The sequence below is a fragment of the Diceros bicornis genome, chromosome 7 (genome assembly GCF_020826845.1).
Source record: "Diceros bicornis minor isolate mBicDic1 chromosome 7, mDicBic1.mat.cur, whole genome shotgun sequence".
NCBI lineage: Eukaryota > Metazoa > Chordata > Mammalia > Perissodactyla > Rhinocerotidae > Diceros > Diceros bicornis.
In genome coordinates this window covers 38,021,074-38,040,884 of record NC_080746.1, presented here as the reverse complement: position 1 = coordinate 38,040,884, position 19,811 = coordinate 38,021,074, and the positions used below count along the sequence as shown (strand labels likewise).

The 19,811-nt window shown below is 38.7% G+C and overlaps 1 protein-coding gene across 1 annotated transcript in view; it reads right to left on the bottom strand.

Annotated features, from left to right (window-relative positions):
• Positions 1–596: 596 nt before the first annotated feature.
• The window catches only part of MAML2 (mastermind like transcriptional coactivator 2), a 337,326-nt gene continuing 318,111 nt past the window's right edge, over positions 597–19,811 (bottom strand). Inside the window, exons 3-5 of the mRNA XM_058545367.1 lie at positions 14,303–14,506; positions 8,827–8,938; positions 597–4,895 (exon numbers count right to left, since the gene is read on the bottom strand). Of these exons, the coding sequence (XP_058401350.1) occupies positions 3,880–4,895; positions 8,827–8,938; positions 14,303–14,506 (1,332 nt within the window). The 3' untranslated portion in view covers positions 597–3,879. The remainder of the gene's footprint in view (positions 4,896–8,826; positions 8,939–14,302; positions 14,507–19,811) is intronic.

The following is a 19,811-nucleotide window of genomic DNA, read 5'->3' as shown; positions in this document are numbered from 1 at the left end:
TTTTGTTAAATAAAGTTGACTGACAATCTGAAAAGTTTCAAAAGCTTGAGTGAACAGTGACTTTATTTAAAAAATGATGCTAGTGAGTCTTTTGGGTTACTTTTCCATTTAGCTTTGGAAAAAAAATCAATTACAGGTTTTTAGTGTTGGAAAGAAATGTAGAGCTATTTCATCACCAAACCCTTATTTTTTGGTGAAGAAACACAGTTATAGAGATATAAAATGGAAATAGTGGACAAAACATTTAAGAATTTGAACTTCCTTTGGCAACCACAGAGTAGGAAGAGGCTGAGGTCTTCCTCTTTTGTACTCACTTTTACTCTCTTATTTCCCGCCTCATGTCTACTTCCATGCGTACGTACTGGGATTCATAGGTAATTTTAGATTTACACGTTTCTTTCTCTTAATTTGTGTGTATTTTATTTATTTTTATTGATGCTAATTTTATTTGTTTACTATCCAACCTTCCAGAGTCATTGGACAGGGCCTATATAAAATGTCAATTTTATTATTGCTCCATTAATAACACTAATAAAAAGGATAATATCACACATCTTTTTGGCAGAAGGAAAAGGGACAATGGAACCCAAGCACCATATTTCGAGAGTAGAGCAAGAAAATTTGGTTAGAATGGTTCCTCTTGCCTCCTACAAAGGCCCGTCTTTCTCCCAACCTCCTTGACTCTCCAGAAGGGCTGTGTAAACATGCTCAGTGAGGCTGTGTTTACCTGGCCCTGTGTTCACTCAGCTTGGTCTGACCAAATGCCACACAGCAGGACAGGCAAATGCTCACTGTGCCTGCGAACTGGGCAGTGTTTCTCCAGTATTCAGTAGGTGCTGTGCATATAGGATCTTAATGCAAACTTTCTAAGTGAACTAAAAAATACTGAAATGAGACAAGTCAGCATTTCACCAGTATTAGAAGCTTCCCAGAGAATGAATTTGCCTTTAAGTTCCCATCACTATTAACAGTTCTTAGAACTTTCTGTGATGTAGCAACAATACTGTTGGCGACTGAAAGTATGATTTCATACAAGAGAACCACTTCTGAATTTTTTTAAACTATTTTTTTAACACATGGAATTACACACAATACAAAATACTTGTTTTACAAGTTGAAATCTTTACAGTTATGGGTACAGTTACAGCAATGAAAGTAATATTAGTGCATTCATTTAGAGCAGAGTTATTTGTCTTCATTGGGCTTAACACAAAGCTAAGAATGAATTATTTGCTTAGATTGCTTTCTAGTCTTCGAATTAAAAAACAAAAAGAAAAATTACTTCTACCTCCCGTATAATATGTCAGAATGATAAACAATGCCAACAATTAAGTAGTCTGGTATTTCTATAAGTGGGAGATTGTACTCCAATAGCTTTTAAGTTGTAAATCTAAAGTTTTGGCTACGTATGTCTATCAAATTGTCATTATCTCAGCTTTCAGGAAAATTACATCATCTTTGGTAACAGGCTGCCAACAAACAGAAACTATAGACTACACCATTTTTTCCAAAGAATCCTGTATTTTAATGAATAGCTGAATAAATAGACATTAATTATGAAATTCACATTAAGATAGAAGAAAATCCAAACATTCTGATTGCTTTCTCTCTTAAATTTGATAGCTACTACAAAACATACTATTTATGTTAGGGCAAAAATAGCTGAATCACAGGAGTGTAACTGGGAAGTGCTGGCAGATATATACAGTAACATGGAGGAGCCATAAAATAAAAGTGTTTATATGTACATAATTTTTTCCTTACTTTTTTGCATGGAGGAACACTGTTTTATAAAGTGGGAAAACACACAGTAGACCACATGCAACAAGGACCAATACAATGTGCACAGCAGAATAATCAAACAAGACACACGAATTATGGGCTTAAACAAGAATTTGGGAGCAGAAAGAAAAAAAAGGGGAAAGGATTGAAACCTGGAATGCTTTCTTATTGAGGTTTCAGAGTATAAATTTGTCTAACAAGCCTCTTGATAGTTTTCAAAAGTTCCCACTTGACCTCCTATGGTTTAAGTGTAGAGCTAAAAATAAACCATCATATTATACAAAACTTTGTATATTAGCATACAAAAGGTAACAATTTACTTTTTGTATAAAATATAACCTTTTGATAGTATATTTATTTCACATATGTATAAATATAACCGAAAGAATATGTTTTAAGTATTTCTACCAAAATATTCTTTACAAAAGTTTACAAAACAAGTAATTTATTTATATTTACAACCTAGCACAGAAAAGATTCTGGGCCAGTGATGTTGGTATTGTGTAAAAGAAAGAGAGTGCTTTTAGACATTTTAAAAATTGGGAGAGGGCTTTGCAGAACTTTCAAAATGTATTTTTTTTAGAACAGATATTTAAAGACAGTTATTAAACGACTTCAGTTAAATTACATTTGATAATTGAATACATGAGTGTATAACTAAAAAGGATGAAGATAACCTGTGTTCCTCTGTAATGAGGAAAATGATAGTGATATTTTGCATCCATCCCAAATCAGCACATATCTTCCCCATTTTACAGCTGATTTGTATGTGGGCACTGAAGTTACATGACTCAACAACAACTCTTTCTTTGATACAGTGCTCAGCCCTGAGGGAGAAAACCTGGATATGAAGGGTCCATCTAGCATGTGGCAATGATTCATCACATCAGGGACAGAAGAATGAATAGACTGCTACTAACAGATCACATTCTATTTAGCTGTTTACCCAAATAATATGACCAAATAAGGACAGATTGTTTTCTCTCTCAATTATGCTTTCCTTCAAACCCCAAGAAATAGATTTGCATGCACCCATACTCACCATCCCTGGACCTGATCTTTTGCTTATCTCCAAACAAAACATCATACCCTCTAATCTCAGTTTTGGTCTCCAAACTTTCTTTTCTTACAAATCAGTCTCTGGTCATCAAAATAAGCAGAGAGGACCAGGCTCAATTTCACTCAGCTTGGGAACTAAGCAGCGGGCATCATCACAATAGGCAATATCCCAACTTATTTGTAGCCAAATAAATCTCCTTTATAGCAATACGCAATGGGGTGTTTTTTTTTTAAATAGTAAAATCTGATGCAGACAGGTGTGCACTATTTTTTCAGTATAATTAGGACAGGTCATGGTTGTATCTGAGAATTGGAAATGGATTCAGAAATTGGTTGTGGAAGACCAAATACAGTTGGACAGCTCTGCATTCTTGTTTCATCACTAGACACAGCATGTTGCTGAAGTATAGGACATGTGGGAAAACTGAAAAAGTAAGGAGTGAATCTGGGGAAAAAATTCTATAATCCACTGGATGTTCTCTAGGTTCTCTGGCTTTCATTTACTTAGAATACTGTTTGGTTATTCCAAACAAACCTACAACATTTCAGTCTACCCTGGAAGTTTTAGGAGAACTAAATGAAAAGACAAGAGTGGAAAGATTAAACCACACTTCTATCTATTAGAGCAAATTAAGGAATTTGTTGCTTCTTGCTTGGAACTAGTACCTCCGTGTGACATGGGGTTTAAACAAGCTACAAGTTCTATTACTTTTCTTTCAGGGAGACAAGGAGCTTGGGAAGCCTATCTTACATAACTAATTACACATCAACATCACAATTCTGGTTGGATAAATTGGATACTGCGTTCTGGAGTTTAGACAGGGAAAAGTGATCCCAATGTTTTACTTTCAGGATTGAGATTTAAGACAAGCATTTGGACCAAAATATTCACCACCACAGTTACTTTCTGCTTTTCATTTTTAAGCCAAGGTATCTTCACGTAGTCCAACTAAAAGTCAACAGTTTGGCCTTTACAGAGTCCTTGGAAAATACTGCTTTTTAGTGCTTGGAGTTTGTGAATTGTCTCCCTTTTCTCCTTCAGGAGTTGTTCCCCAAGATTTCATCAAGATTGATGTCTTTCATCCAGTCATCATTACCAGGCTCTGTCTTCAACAAAGAATCAATGAAATCAGCATCACTGTTTAGGGCAGGGCCCATGCTATCAGTCTGTTGGTTGAGAAAGTCAAAAGCCAAGTCATTGCCATGGTCAGTTCCTTGAAAAGCCCTGGAAGTTTGGTTGGGTGAAGGAAAATTGCTGGGTGTCAGGGATGGTGGCTGGCTTATGCCTGTCCTTGACTGACTTAACCCTGTTCCTGACTGGTTCAAATTAGGCAAAATCTGTGTGCTTAGCTGATTGGGTCTGAGATTCAGACTTCTGAGTGGACCCATGGTTTGTCCATTTAATGTTTGGCTCATTTGGTTCATGGATCTCATTTGTACTGCTGGTGTTAACTGGTTAGGAGGAGCCACTGCCCTCTGGGAAAACTGCTGGCTACCTACCGCCTGTTGCAATGACTGGTTTGGAGTATAGGCTGCAGGTGTACCTGTGGGGAAGCGGACTCCTGTGGACTTTAGGGCTTCCTGCTGTTTGGCTGTTGCTTCTTGAGAGGCCCAGCTTGGTGCCGTTGTGTTGGATGTGATCATTACATTCGATGTTCTCTGTGCTGGCATGCTTGCCATACTATGGGTTAAATTTGGTCTCAATTGTTGCGAAGTGCCAACAGATCCAGCTCCAAAATTGGCCACATTATTATTATTACTTGGCCCTAAAGTAGGCGGCCGTGGCATCAGAGGGTTGTTTTGATTTGCTATCAGTTGGTTTGGGTTTCTCTGTTGGGTCAACTGATTCATTCCTGAAGTGACGCTGTATGTGCCAGGTTGATTGCAAGGTAGATTTCCATACATCCCTATGTTCTGAACTGCTGTGGATAATGATGACATCCTTGTCCCATGGGAAGTAGACATGAGGCTGGAATTTGGAGTTAAAATGGCGGGTGTTGAAACTGGGTTTGCCAAAGGCTGGTTAGAGTTTAAACTCACTGTTGACGATCCACCTAAGAAAAAGAAGATAATTATATTAGTTCATAACAGTAGGTTATTTCCTCTTTTATAGCAATTTGCAATAACTTTCTCTGAAACCACTTTCAGCTATAAGAACAAATAAAGAGAAATAATCATCACAGCATATTATATAAAAGGAGTCAGACAGCTTTTGGGGGGAAGTATCACCCTAGGTCATCCATTGGTCAAGAGTTTACACATTACAGAAAGAAGACCAAAATAGAATGGTTCTATTTTTTAGGTTTTACTTTATTGTTTTTTTGAAGTCATTGAAGGGGGGAGGTGTTAGTCAATCTTTCATTTTGAATTAGCTTTACTCTGTTCCAAGACCAAAGACTACAACTCTGATTAGCCAGCTGTCATGAAATCCATGATACTGGTTACCCCAGGGTCCAAATAAGAAAGTGTGGATGAATCTTATACATGGCTACTAGATTAATATTCCAAACCTATGGCCTTGAAAATCAGGTCCAATTCTTCATTGGCATTATCCTCATTCAGCAAGCTGCCACAAGTGGCTTCCCAGTGTCCAAAGGGTAAATTCCCTTCTCTTTAACATCTAGAATTCAATGTAATCCACGCTCTAGTGATGAATTCCGTATGCAAAGCCCTCTGCTCCAAGAGTTTCTATTGTGTTGTTATCCAACATACCATGAGCTACCCTTGCTCACCCCATGTTTCCCTTATGTGATGCCCTTCCTAAGGCATAAGAAGATACGAAAAGCCTTATCTTTTCTTCAAGGCTCAGGATAAGGTTCAGCCTCCTCCATTAAGCTTTTCCTGATATTCCAGCCTCCTCTCTCCAACAGCATCTGCTCTTTAAAGTTTTCATTTAGCACTTAGCTTTTATATTGGGAAATCCATGGAGCCTCAAACTGCCTGCCAGTTACATTGATGCCTGTCAATAAGTGACTGGATGTGGGACCATCCAATCACAGGTTGCTGAATAGGGAGGCTCCACACATCAGATAGTGATTGATCAACACATTGAAATCTTCCTGGCTTGGGGAAGTTAAAGTCCTCATTGGAAGACATCTTGAGAGGCAAAAATGAAACGCCAGGAAGATTAAAAAAAGTGCCAGCTAGATGATAAGTTCCACAAAGGAAAGAATTTTTGCCTGTTTTGTTCACTGTCATATTCTTCAAGTCTAGTGGATGGTGCAAAGTAGGTATTCAATTGTTATTTATTGGATGAATGAATGAATGAGTAAATGAGAGATTGAAACAAAGATATAACTTGGAGAAAGAGACTCTTTTAAAGTATTCTCCCTGCAGAGAGTGAATCAGAGGCCCAGAGAATCAGAGATACTGAGCAACAGAGAACTAGACACACTATGAATATGGGAATGGTATGTGGAGAGGAGAGTATGGCTGCAATTGTAACCCTAGGATATCCCCAACTGCTTGAGGATAGTTAGCATGGCACACAACCTGAAAAACTAAAGGCCTTGCTATTTGTTTTAAAATATGTCCCCAATTAGGCTACATAGCCTTTGAAGGCAGGAGCAGTCTCTTGTATTTCCTTGTGTCTCCAGGCTTAGTACAGGTCCCTGTTCTGTGTAGGGCAGTAAGTGTTTGATGAAGAGAGATCAGTCAGGTAGGAGATACCTGAACAACAACTCCAAGTTCACAGGCGGCTAATGAGGTTAAGCAACATCATCTTGGTATCTGTAGGTTTCAAGAGAAGGGAATTTACACTGTGAAAATGCTATGAAAAAAAATTTAGAGGTTTTAAAATTCATTCCCTCTAGGTGCCCTCTATTTTAACAATATGCCCTGAGAAAGTTTATGAGGAGAGCAGTATTCTTAAACCAACAGAATAGAGAGAATTTCCACAAAGATCACAAAATATTAATCAGGTAATATTTAGAAGCTCCTAATATGTGGTAGAAATTGTTCCAGGTGTTTTTCATACATCATTTCTAATATTAACATCTGAGCAAGATGATTATTATTGTACTGAGATTAAAATAAAAAATGATAAAAGAGTTTGTGTTATGCTTGTTGTTTATTTCATTCTCAGAAGACAATACTCTAGAGCAGTGATTCTTACCCATTTGGGGGTCAGCAGTTGGATGCTAAGGACCCTTCCCTTGGGCAAATGCCCTTATGCACTGTGGAAGAGACTTCTGGCTAGGTGCCCACCAAATATCCAACCTCCCTGTCTTTCTTAGAAACATAGCCTTGATTTTGTAGCAATGTACCCGGCTGAAAAACCACATTTCCCAAACTTCCTTGCTGATGGAGGGTTCATATGAATAAATTCTGGCTAAAGGTAGAAGTTACTAGGTGAAAGTCCAAGAAACTCACTTTAAAAAGGGAATCTGACTCATTTAGGAGGCTATTTTACCTTTTCCCTATTTTCATCTTTCTATCTGGAATATGGATATAAAGGCTGGTGATGCAGTGGACACAAGGCAACTCTTAGGATGGACGCTACATGATAAAGAAGGTGGAGCAAAAAGACAAAAGAATCCTTGATAACATGGTAGAGCCATCAAACCAGCTTTAGATTACTATCCTTGGGATTCATTTACATGAATGGGAAAAGGAAAGCCCAAACCTCCACCTTGAATTCTGTATATTTCAAAGGGCTCCTAGCTTCCTCCAAACCAACTGACAGGCCATGGTAGAAGAAGCCGGATTCCAAATAAGTCCCATCTTGTCTTTCAATCTCCTTGAGGACAGAATCAAAGAGAGAATACTGTTTTTGCCCTGAGGCAAAGTAATCTTACAGAGTGGAATACATATACCCCATTCCTAATCTTAGTAGTGAGAGGCAATCTGGTGAATTTGAAAGAGTTTAAATAAATTAGAACAACATATTTATAACTATGCTTAATAAGATCAGAAAATATTAATAAACAGGAGTATTTGCAGCCCATCCTTCTTTAAGAATCTTCTTTATGGCTTTCTGGACAGAGGAAGGTAACAGGTAAAGCAGAGAGAATTTGGGAAACTCAAGGACAAACTTAATTCATACGAGAAAATGAAGACAGTTCTGGGCAGAAGAGACTTGAATAGATGCTGAATAGAAGGCAGGAGTAGCATAGGCTAGGTTTGGGAGAGGTTCTTTTGGGGTTCAGAGTGGGAAAAAAGAAATTTCAGCCTATGTTATATTGAGAGACCTACTAAGAAGTTTTGCTTTGTAATTTTTTTTGTGGGGAAAGACTGGCTCTGAGCTAACATCCATTGCCAATCCTCCTCTTTTTGCTGAGGAAGATTAGCTTTGAGCTTACATCTGTGCGCATCTTCCTCTATTTTGTATATGGGATGCTGCCACAGCATGGCTTGATGAGTGGTGCATCGGTCAGTGCCTGGGACTCGAACCTGTGAACCCCGAGCCGCCAAAGCAGAGTGCATGCACTTAACCACTACGCCACTGGGCCGATCCCTTGCTTTGTATTTTAATTGCAATTCACGTTTGGTATTTTTGAGAGACTTCATAAAGTTTTTTCATAATTTTGCCTTTCAATTATTTCTTGGTGACAGGACTATTTTTCTTAGGGAGATAAGCCTAAAGGTGGAGATAAAAAATTTGGGCTTTATGCAAGTTATGAATGTGACTGTCTAAGAGGGAGAAATATGTGTTTACTTTACACTACCTGGATCAAGATATGTTGTTGCAAGGAGAATGGTTGAAATTAGCAATTAGAAAATATTTTAGCTTTTTTGATCCCTCATAGGCAGTCCAAAGAACAGTGAAATATGTGAATACAGGGCAAGAATAAGCAAGAAGAACGGATAAAAGGACTAAAAACTATTCAAGTTTGGTCTTGATCCGAAAGTTAAATGGGAACTAGTAAAGGATTCTAAGAAAGATGTTACAATAAAATATGAGATAGGGAAAGGAGGAAATATTAAAAATCGAACAGTTTTTCCTTTCCACAGTTACACTTTTTATTAATTTTTAAGAACACTTACCAGAATACTGAGCAGTTGGTTGCATATTGCCCACATTTCTTCTTTGGTCTTTATAATCTGGAGGTGGCCTTGTCAAATGTCTGTTTATCTGATCTTGTGGAGCAATTTTCTCCTTGAAAACACAAGCGAAAACATATTAAATTGCATTGTTACTTTCTCACCTATAAAAATTTATAGACTTATTCAAAAAAGAATAAGAATAGAAGAACAATTTTGCAGTCATAGTTGCAAATCACGGACCCTTTTTAGTCATCTTAATTCAGAGATAAATTTTTTCCATTTCAATAAACTTCCTGCATGGAATAATTTCTACTTCTGAACACTCACATGTTTTGGGTCTAGTAACTACTCTCATTTTCTTTATTTTGCACTTATAGTTTAGTGAGAACTAAATTTCTGTGATTTTTAAGATGATATTTCTAGTTTTATTTTGTAGCACACCTGATATGCTTTGGTACCTATATGTAATTCTGGTCCCATGGAGTGTGGAAGGCATAGGAGTAGGATTGCCAAATAAAATACAGGGCACTTGGGCATTCTGTATTTTTATTTGCTAAATCTGGCAACCCTATATAGGAGGAGATGTCAGGAGATAACGTATCAGGTATGGGCACTTTATGCATATTATCTCATTTTTTCATAAACAACCCTTGAAGGTAGGTATGATTATTTCTACGTTACAGATGAGGAAATGGAAGCTTCCTTGGGCTAAGTAACTTACCCAAGATCACATAGTGCTATAACAGAAACCAAATCCTGAGTCAAAAACTCAGGCTCTTTCCTGCCACACAACACAAGGGTCTCTCACCGCTCCTTTTCTCTGTGCCCCATTCTCAAAGCACAGAAATTTCCCAGGCTCTCTTCTTTAATACCTTCTGGAATCAGCCACTTTTTAGATCTTTAGAGTAGATAAGTTTGGGAGGTAAGAGAGGAAATAGGGGACATTCTTTTCATATTGTCAATGCCCTCAGCCAAAGACCACCAGGAACACATCTGTTGGGTTTATTACTCCTTGCAGTGAGGGAGAACGCTCATCATGGGGGACCGTGGGGTGTCTCAGTAGGAGCGTATTAGAAAGAACTCATTTTAGGATTTGGGCTTTGATTGGGTGATTTGGGGAGGGTCTAAGGAAGCAAAGATTTGTTTTAGATTTTACGCTGTCAGAAAGTGAGTTTGGTTCTATGATTGAGTAAAGAAGTAGCTGTAATTCACTTAGCATAAGAGGGGGATTTCTGGTATTTTATGCACAGTGACTTTGTGCCTGTTTTTAGACAAAATTATCAAGTGGCCTTCTTTTGTCTCATTTTATCACGGTCCTAGAGTAACCCTGTCCGAGGCTGGTATTCTGCAGGATCGTTTTATGTCCAACAGAAAACAAAATGGCCTGGCTGTGAGTCTCATATCATTTGTGGACATCAGGGGCTGCGTTTTTTCCTGAGTGTCATATTAGATGTGGACATCAGAAGCTGCTTTTTTTCTTTCTCTGTATGGATCAGGAAGTTTCTAGAACTGCTTCACTGCAACTTTGTATGCACCCCAAAGCAATCTTCATTTTCAAAGATAAAAATAAGTGGCGTAGGTAGACAGACAACAATATAGTTACAGAAAAGTCAATAAATAGAAAAGAAAACCTTGTAACAGATAGATGGGTAAATTAGATGGAAGCCAAATGTGGGCTGCCTAACTTAGAACCCACTTAAACCATGAATTTCTCAGTTTCCCATTAAATTCCAAACCTTCTAAATAGAATAAATCTACTCTCAAGGAAAAAAACAGCCTTAAACAACAACAAACCAAATTCAAATTCTTGTTTCTAAGAATAAAAACTCGAAAGACTCACAGGGTTTTTTGGGCATCAAGTAATTCACATAAAACACAATTTTGATGAGCTAAGTGTAAATGAATCAGAAACACATGGATTACATTTCTTTTAAATATGGGTTTACAAATTAAGGGAAAAAGTGGTTGGTGAGACTCTTTTTGGTTTTGCCCAAACCCTAAATGCTTAAGAAACAGCTTGAGATGTTCCATGAACCCAAATGTGGCAATGTGGAACCATTCCTGTTGTAAACTATTGTGCAAGCTGACAGTTTTGATTTTTTTGTCAAGCATGGGACTTTCTGAAATCTTCTCTTTTTCAAAAGCATTTATAATTCTTTCTTATGTAATTGGGTGTTTCTGCTGTTTATGTTGAAGAAAACAGGATTCATGCGTGTGTGTGTGTGTGTGTGTGTGTGTGAGAGAGAGAGAGAGAGAGAGAGAGATAATCAGGCCCTTGGTTCCCCATTAAAGACTAGATTTCAAATCTGGACTCATTTTTATGTAAATTCAATCTAATTATTGAATTTTATCCCCCTGAAGGCTAAATGAGGTTGTTCAAAGGGCTAACAACCCTGGAAACTTGAGTTTCTTAAACTACTTGTTCACAAATGAGTTAGATTTAATGGCCTTGCATATGGACTATCGTAGAACTGCCATGTTGTCACTTTGTGCCGAAGAGTAGTAAAGACCAGACTCCACCATTGAATGGAGACTGCTCCGTTTGCAAGAGAATAACATCCCCGTTCTATGCAAGGGTAAATTCACAGGCCATCCCTGAGATCACTTTTCTGCAACGTGAAATTTAACTTATCAAAACTAATGTCTCATGATAACCCAGTATCTTGGACCTGAAAACCTAATACAGAAATAATTTTCTGTTGCACGTATCTGTCCTGCTTCAGTTTCGCCATCTGCAAAATGTGAAACGTGGATAATTCTAGGACCTCCTTCATACTCCTATTGTAAGCATCAATCCTTTAAATTCTATAAAAGCTCAGCATGGTGCCTGGCACATAGTAGGTAGACAAAACCTGTTGGTAATTATGATGCTCATTGTAATGAGTCCTACTCATCTCTCTTCTTTGTGCTTCATTGATGGGAGAATAGTAGAGAAGGATAAGACACTTTCATGAGAAAATGTCTCAATTTAGGCGCCGATCTGGCCTTGCCAACTGACTGCAAATGACTACAAAGCATATGCTAATGTAAAGTGGTATCAAAGACTGTTTCTTCCTGGATATGCTAAAAAGCACAGGCACCCTCAATGGTGTCCAAACAAAGAGAAATGTGAATGGTTTATAAAAATCACAAAAACAGCAGCCTCATTCTCATTCATCTCCCACAGTTTATGCCACTGCCCTTTGCACCTGTCCCAGTGGCGACTCAACTGGGGCTCAACGGGAGTTAGGCCAGTGCCAGGACAGGATCCTCATGGAATGTTTCCTTGCCTTTTCATCAGAGCTGAAAATCCAGAAATTCAACCTCTGCATGTTATAATTCAACAAATTAGTAGCATTGATGGGAATAAAGAAAGTGTACCTAGTAAGTCCATCTTAGATGGTACACTTTTTTCTTCTACTGCCCTTGTTTCTAAGCTATTTAGTTTATGCAGATAAAAAAAGGGAGGGTGTGCGTGGGAGGACTGGAATTTTCAAAATTATCACTTTGTGATACAGTCAGTAGTTCCCCAACACCTTATACCTTAGGGTAGTACTCAAGATCACCTGTAAATTTATTTCTCACCATTCCTTATTCAAGGTCAAATAAATTTATGCCTCACTATTTCTTCTCACATGCTCTGGACTCTAAACTCATTCCATTTGTCATTATTTAAAAAACATAAATGAGGGGCCGGCCCCATGGCGTAGTGGTTAACTGCACGCGCTCCGCTGCTGGCGGCCCAGGTTCAGATCCAGGGCGCGCTCCGATGCACCGCTTGTCAGGCCATGCTGTGGCAGCATCCCATATAAAGTGGAGGAAGGTGGGCACAGATGTTAGCCCAGGGCCAGTCTTCCTCAGCAAAAAAGAGGAGGATTGGCATGGATGTTAGCTCAGGGCTGATCTTCCTCACACACAGAAAAAATAAAATAAATGATTATTATATTATTATTTATACTTTTCATTAGGCATTAAATATTTCATAATACAATCTCAAACTAACCAACAAACACACACCTAGTCTGTACCTTTTGGTCTCTGGCCCACCCTCCACATGGAATAATGGACCTCACCTCTATCTATCAGAAGCCTTCAGTCCTTTAAATTCAAAGTCAAATTTTACCTCTTCTGGGAGACTATCCACAATCTTTCCAGGCTGAATTCTATCTTTCCCTCTATTACATATTCCCTTACGATGTTTATACCTTTATTACAATGCAAATCTGAATCTAGTACTTCCTTGTTTAAAATCCTTAAAGTCCTCTCCATTGCTTTTCAGACAATGTAAATTGTGATTTATCAAGCTCTATCCTCTGGCTTCTCATCTCCGGCCTCCTCCCCTATCACTTCCCTATCCTTGTGCACATTCTATGCCTCAGCAAATGTAATATGTAGTATACTTTATTGTCTCTGAGTCTTTGAACATGCTGGTTCTTCTGGCTGGAACATTCCCCTGTTCTTCCCCCCATCTCCTACTTCACCTTCACATCTTCAGTAGATGTAACTTCCTCCCTGAAACCATTTCTAGTAGTTCCCACATCATAGCATTTAGCCACATGCATTACAATTGCCTGTTTATTTGACATCCCAGGGGACTCTAAGCTCCTGATGGACAAAGACAGGGTCTGTCTTGTTCATGGCTGCATTCCCATTGTAAATTAGTAAATACTTACTGAATAATTCATAGGGCTTATTACATCCTGGACTTCTGACTCTTACTATAAAGCTCCTTGAGTATAACAGTTTTTATTTTGCTTTTCTCTTTTCTGTGCACCTTGGCTCTATCAACCTGAAGATGGTTAACTTTGCCCCTTTCTTCTTTCATTTGGCCAAACAGTTTCAAAGGAGAGAATGAAACTTGGAATTAGGGTCTTGGTCTTAAAGGGCAGGAAGGGTTTGGATCAGTTGTTGAGTGTATGTCTGAGAATACAGAAGGGATGAACAGATCAATATTGAAGAAGGTTAGTGCTTGGGTAATGTTCTTTAAGGCCACTTAAATGTAGTGAAAGTGGGAAATATATTTTCAAATTCTTAAAAAACATCTCCCATTCTGAGATGCTTTATGTTGGAAGCCAAATCTTAAGTTTTGAAACTTCATGCTGACTTTTAAAACTGCTTTTAAAACTCTTATCTCTAAAATCAGTTTGGATACGAGTCCATTAAAGTTCTGTCTACTATTTCTGCCCCTCAGGGCTGTGGAACAACACTGGTTTCTCTCGCCTGATTCAAATGCCCATGTTGGTGGTTCTGGACATTCCTGGACTGGGTAGGGCTAGTTAGCTGAGGTGCTGTGCATTCCAACTGTCCAGCAGCTGGTAAATCAAGTTTTTTTTTTTTCCTGCAGCACTTTACTCGTATAGAATTAGCCTCTCTTACAGTCAGGACACCCTTGTTGCTGTCACATAAGTAGGCACAGAGAAAAGTGCAGTTAATAGAAGTGGAAAAGAATGAACTCCCTCTGTTGGGCCGACAGGTACGCAGAAATGAGACGTTTTACCGCATCAGCCAGCATCTGCTGCTGAAGGCGAAGCTGCTGTTTCTGCTCCATGATCTGCCTCTGTAGAGTCTGTTTCTTTCCCATCAATTGCTGATTCAACAGTGATTGCTGGGAGTTCATGTAACCACTTCCAGTGTTTGGATTTGAGCAGGAGTTGGGACTTGGACTGGGGCCTGTGTTCTGGCCTACCACAGAGTGTTGATCCTAAAGAAGAGAAAGGGGGGGAAAAGCTACTGTGAATTAAAAGGAAAAAAAAATGTAGCACAAAGATCATAAGCTTAGATTTCAAACATTTTTCATCTTGTTGAGATCAAACATGGTTAATGGGTTGGAAATCAGAGAATTGCTTTTTAAATGTAGAAGAAATAATTGCATATCACAACCAAAGCAGCTGGGTTAATGACATTAGGGCACTGGAAAAGCTCCCATATGACTCTGATGGTGGAACCTCCACATTCTGGAAGGCGTTTATGGAACCTCAGAGAAAACTACCATAAAAATATATGGCAAACTTTTCAGTTGCTCAGGAACAAACACATCATAAAGTAACAACAACTTTCTTTTCACTAAAGTTAGTACATATTATGGCTGATCCTGCAATGAAAATTATGTTTCAATTCATGTGTTTAAAAGTTGAACAACCATTTTGGACAGACGGGGGCTAGCTTTCTGTGATAAGGCAGGAACACCTGAGAGTTTCTGTTTTATAAACACTCTGAAACCTAGAAGGGACTTCACTTTTTAGAGACTTGTTAATTTTGCTCCCTGGTCAGTAAGTCAGGAATCTCAGTGCATTAATCAGTAAAACAACAGCCAACCAACCGACAAAGAGAAAGTATTGATTAAAAACTCACATCGTATATTAAATAACATTTGGTTTTGGTGAATTGCCATCTAATTTGAGGTCTCTACCAATCTTTAGGCATTGACAGGTCAGGACCCTGCAGGGCAGAAAGCTAAACCCAGCCAAATATTTTCATTAATTCCCAATGACGTGTTTAAGATTGAGCCGTACACTGTTGGGGTTAGAAGAAAATTAGAAAACATGGGATGTTTTCTTATGGTCCTCATGAATGAGGACCATTCCTCACCTTGGAGAATTCATCATCTAATTAAGGAAGAAATTACATGTTTACATGTAAAAAATAAGAAAACATAGAACCAAGTTTTAGATTATATGATACAAGTACTAAGTCAAAGATCCTCACACTTTGATGATATTCTTGCTCCAGAAATTCTGAGGCTGTAGATCAGGAACCTGCTCAGGTGATTCTAATGCTCACTGGTCCAAGGAATGCTCTTTGAGAAACACTGGATATATGGGAGCAATAAAATCCAACTCTCATTCCCCAACTGGACTGTGTGAGGTTATAAGAGATTAAAAAAGATAAAGCAACTCCCATGATGCCTGATGAATAGTAGTCAGTACTCCATTTGTGGAAAGTGTCTTCCCTTTTATCACCTTCTCTTTCTTTAGTTATCTGCTGAGCTTAAAAAAAAAAAAACATCACCACCAGTCCAAAGCCTGGGGACATAGGAAGCGTGCCCTTTCCTTAGTAATCCCTGGGGATTACAGAGCTCACCAAGCGCCTCAAAAGCAAAAGGATACAAAATAATCCTAAAGATGACCATGCACTGAGGCTTATTACAGGCCAGTCACTGTGCTCAGTGCGTTATATGACGTACCTCATTTAATTCTCCAACAAAACAATGAGAAAGAACTAGTATTATCATCCCAATTTTGCAGGTGAGAAACCTGAGCTCAGAGAGATCACATAGCTGTTAAGTAGTAAGGAGGATTTGAAGCCAGGTCTGTCTGACTCCAGAACTCCAGTTCTCAATCACAATACTCTGTTGTCTCTCAGCTGAGACAAGAAGCATTGAGGAGAAAGATTTTCATGCTTTAAACCTGTGCCAACCCATGTGTCCATGCAGTGAACGTTTATTGAGCACTCGCTTCAGAGGTGACCACCCTCAATCAGGCACATGGAAGGACGTGTGTTGGGGAGAAGGGCAGGGTGTGGGGACTGGGAGGGGGCAGTCCTCCTCATCAGTTAATTAAAAATAATTGGAGCCATCTCTGAGGTAGATGCATCCTCTAACACATCTGCACCCAATGCCCAGTCAGCTCTCTCAAGTTTAAATCCATCATGGCTCTTGGGAAAGATTTCACCCTACAGGCCACTAGGAATGTGGGCCTAGAGACAAGCACATGAGGGTCATTAACAGAATGGTAATAGATGAAGATCTGTGAGTTGAGTGGTCTTGGAAGGCAAATAGAGAAGGAAATACATGGACGACTGAGTTATGAGTCCTTGGTCTACCCACACTAATGAGAGGGAAGCAGAGCCTGTGACAGGGAGAAAGAGGTGGGGTCAGAGAAGTGTAAAGACAACCAGAAGTGATGTTGGAGGAAATCAAGATGAGAGAGAATATATTGGAGGCAGTGGTAGGCTAACCACTCTCCACTTCAACCAGAATAGAAACAGTCTGCTTTTTCCTATGATATAATTTGGAGTTTAGTGCAAGATTTTGTGTGAACAGAGGATTTTGTGTTTTTGAAAAATGGTTGACAAACACACATAGAAAAATTCAATGTCCTTTTCTTTTCAGTCTTCTTTGCATGGCCATACAGTGGACAAGAGCATGAGCTCTGGAGACAGGCCTGCCATGATTTATATCCCTGTTCTGGCACTTATTAGCTATGTGATCTGGGAGAGGTTAATGCGCCTCCATAAGCCTCAATTTTCTTATCTGTAAAATGGGAACAATAACAGTACTGAATTCATAGGGTCCCTGTGAGAATTAAAGGAGATAATACAATGCCGAAAATATTAAGCACCTAGTAAGCACTTAATAAATGATAGCTGCTCATAACTGTTAAAGTTATGTCAACACATAGGAGCAATAATCTGCTTTTTGTTTGTTTGTTTATTGTGAAGCAAGGGAGCCAAGGCTTTGCAGATTGGAGAAGGCTGTTCTATGTGTCAACTCTGTCAGAAATGCAGAGGTCTCAGTTACGTACCTATAGATCTTGAGCTACTTACAGACTTGGGTGATTACCTTCATCTTCCTACCTGGAAATGTCAGAAGATGAGCTGAGCATCATTCTCTGATGGACTGTCTTTTGGACTGTGCTTCTTTCATCTGGGTTAGGGGTTCAGCTCAGGGCCCTGATACTTTGTTCTCTGCTGTGCTGTTTTTTATTTAACACCCAGTCATTTATTAATAGAACAACCAATATATATTTACTAAGTATTGTGCCTTTATTTCCTCATTTGTAAAATGAAGGTAATTATATTAATGACAAAAATTAGACGAGACGAAATTTAGAACAGTTCTAGGCACTTAGTAGGTGCTTGATAAATTTTAGCAATCAACATTTTTCTTATTTACTTATTGTTATACTATTTTGTATATGAAACAGATGTTTTAGAAACAATTAACTTTGTGAGGGAGCTTATGCTCGGATTGCAGATGCAGTGTGTTTGACTCCCATCATGTGTTTTTTTTTTTTTTAATAATTTTATTTTATTTATTTTTCCTCCAAAGCCCCAGTAGATAGCTGTATGTCATAGCTGCACATCCTTCTAGTTGCTGTATGTGGGACGCGGCCTCAGCATGGCCGGAGAAGCGGTGCGTCGGTGTGCGCCCGGGATCCGAACCCGGGCCGCCAGTAGCGGAGGGCGTGCACTTAACCGCTAAGCCACGGGGCCGGCCCTCCCATCATGTTTTAAACACAGTTTGGCCCGTCTGCTCTCCAGTTGGCCACAGTCCCCACTATTCCTTATTTCATTATATCCACCCATTTTCCTCATTTCTATTACTTGCCTGGCCCATGCAGGCATTTGAGGTTAAGATCTCTGGCTTGTAGTTTATCTGGGAATCTAAGATACACACATCACATACCCCACATACACACTCACTCAAAGTTATTGCAGTAAAAAGCAATGCTTAATCATTTCCACTGGTGGTATGATACCTAGTAGCGCCTTAGGATTAAAATCCAGATTTCCTAATGCCCAGTCTAGTCACCTATGTATCTATCCCTCCATTAATGAACTTGATAAATTCTACTGAATATCTACTATGTGCTAGGCAGTTTTCTATTTTCTAGAAATTAAAAAGTATTTAGAAAGAGGAAAAATGAAGAGAAAGAAAAGAGGTAGAGTGCTTAATGTTGGCAGAATTGGTGAACTTCATCAAAATAATTTCCAGTGAAATCTGGAAAACCACCCTCCTCTAAGATTTATAAAAGATCTGCATGCCAAGAAAATGTAACTTTGTCTCTTTCTCTCTCTAATCAAACAGATGGATTGTACTAAATTTAGTTTCATTCCTTCACAATAGCAAAAGATATAAAAATAAGAGATAAGCTCTCTTTTGGAATTTTGCAGATTTTTAAACCTTGTAATTTCTAGCCCATGGGTCTTACCATGTACTCTACCATACACATTCTTTCAATTCATGATTAAAGTAATATTTGGCTGCTGCTACATTTTTTTGCCCTCATGTTAGCTATGAAACACAAAACACCTCCTTACACAGGCTTGCTGTCTTTGCCAAGATGTTGTGCAAACTTTAGTACATAAAATATTTTGAAAGAAAAATATGCTCCAATGTGTTGGCTTTGATTTCCATATTCAGCCTCACTCTCTGCCTTACACTCAGCCCATGTAGAACCTGACTTAATAGAAATCATCTGTTTCTCTCTCAACACCCATTTTCTCCTCAAGAGTTTGTGAAGGCCATGGTAAAAATGGCACATCCTCAGCCTGTAGATAAAAGTATGTGTGTGTGTATGATTGTGAATGAATTGGGCTATTTCCATTGATGTAGTCTTTTATATGATAGAAAACTCAGTTTTCTAGAGAAACTGGAGTTAACCATTGAGTTGGCAGCAAATAATGGCCACATGACTGGTTCAAATCATGAACTTGAATGATCTTTCATTTTCTGTGTTTTCTTTCCTGTTTCTAGCAATAACTTCACAGTATTTGGTGCTAACCTAAAAAATAGGTGTCTGATCCTATCCTCCTGGGATTTACTATAAATTTACATCTAATATGCACTTATAGTTTTCCACATCTATGTGAGTGTGTGTATGTGTATGTGTGTGGGTGGGGGGATGTATTTAAGATTTTAAAGTCATTTCATAGTATCAGTTAAGCCACTGAGTTAGGGTAGTATGCCAGTGCTTAAATATGGTTAAAGCTTCTTGATCCTTGTTTTAGTCCAGCGCAGGACTGCTAGACCAATGAAAGCATGTCCGTATTCTTTTAATCAAGTTCTGCCAATAATCAAGCTATGTCTTTAGAATTATTATCTTCATTATACTCTTATTCATTCATTCAACAAATATTTGTTGAGCATCTACTATGCATCATGCATTCTTCTAGGCCTTGGGGATCAAAGCGCATGCAGCCTGCTGGAAAACTCCACAGCTTGTCTCTACTTTCAAGTTTTCCAACTGGACTACCGATGGGAAATTTATCTTCCAGAATAGTCT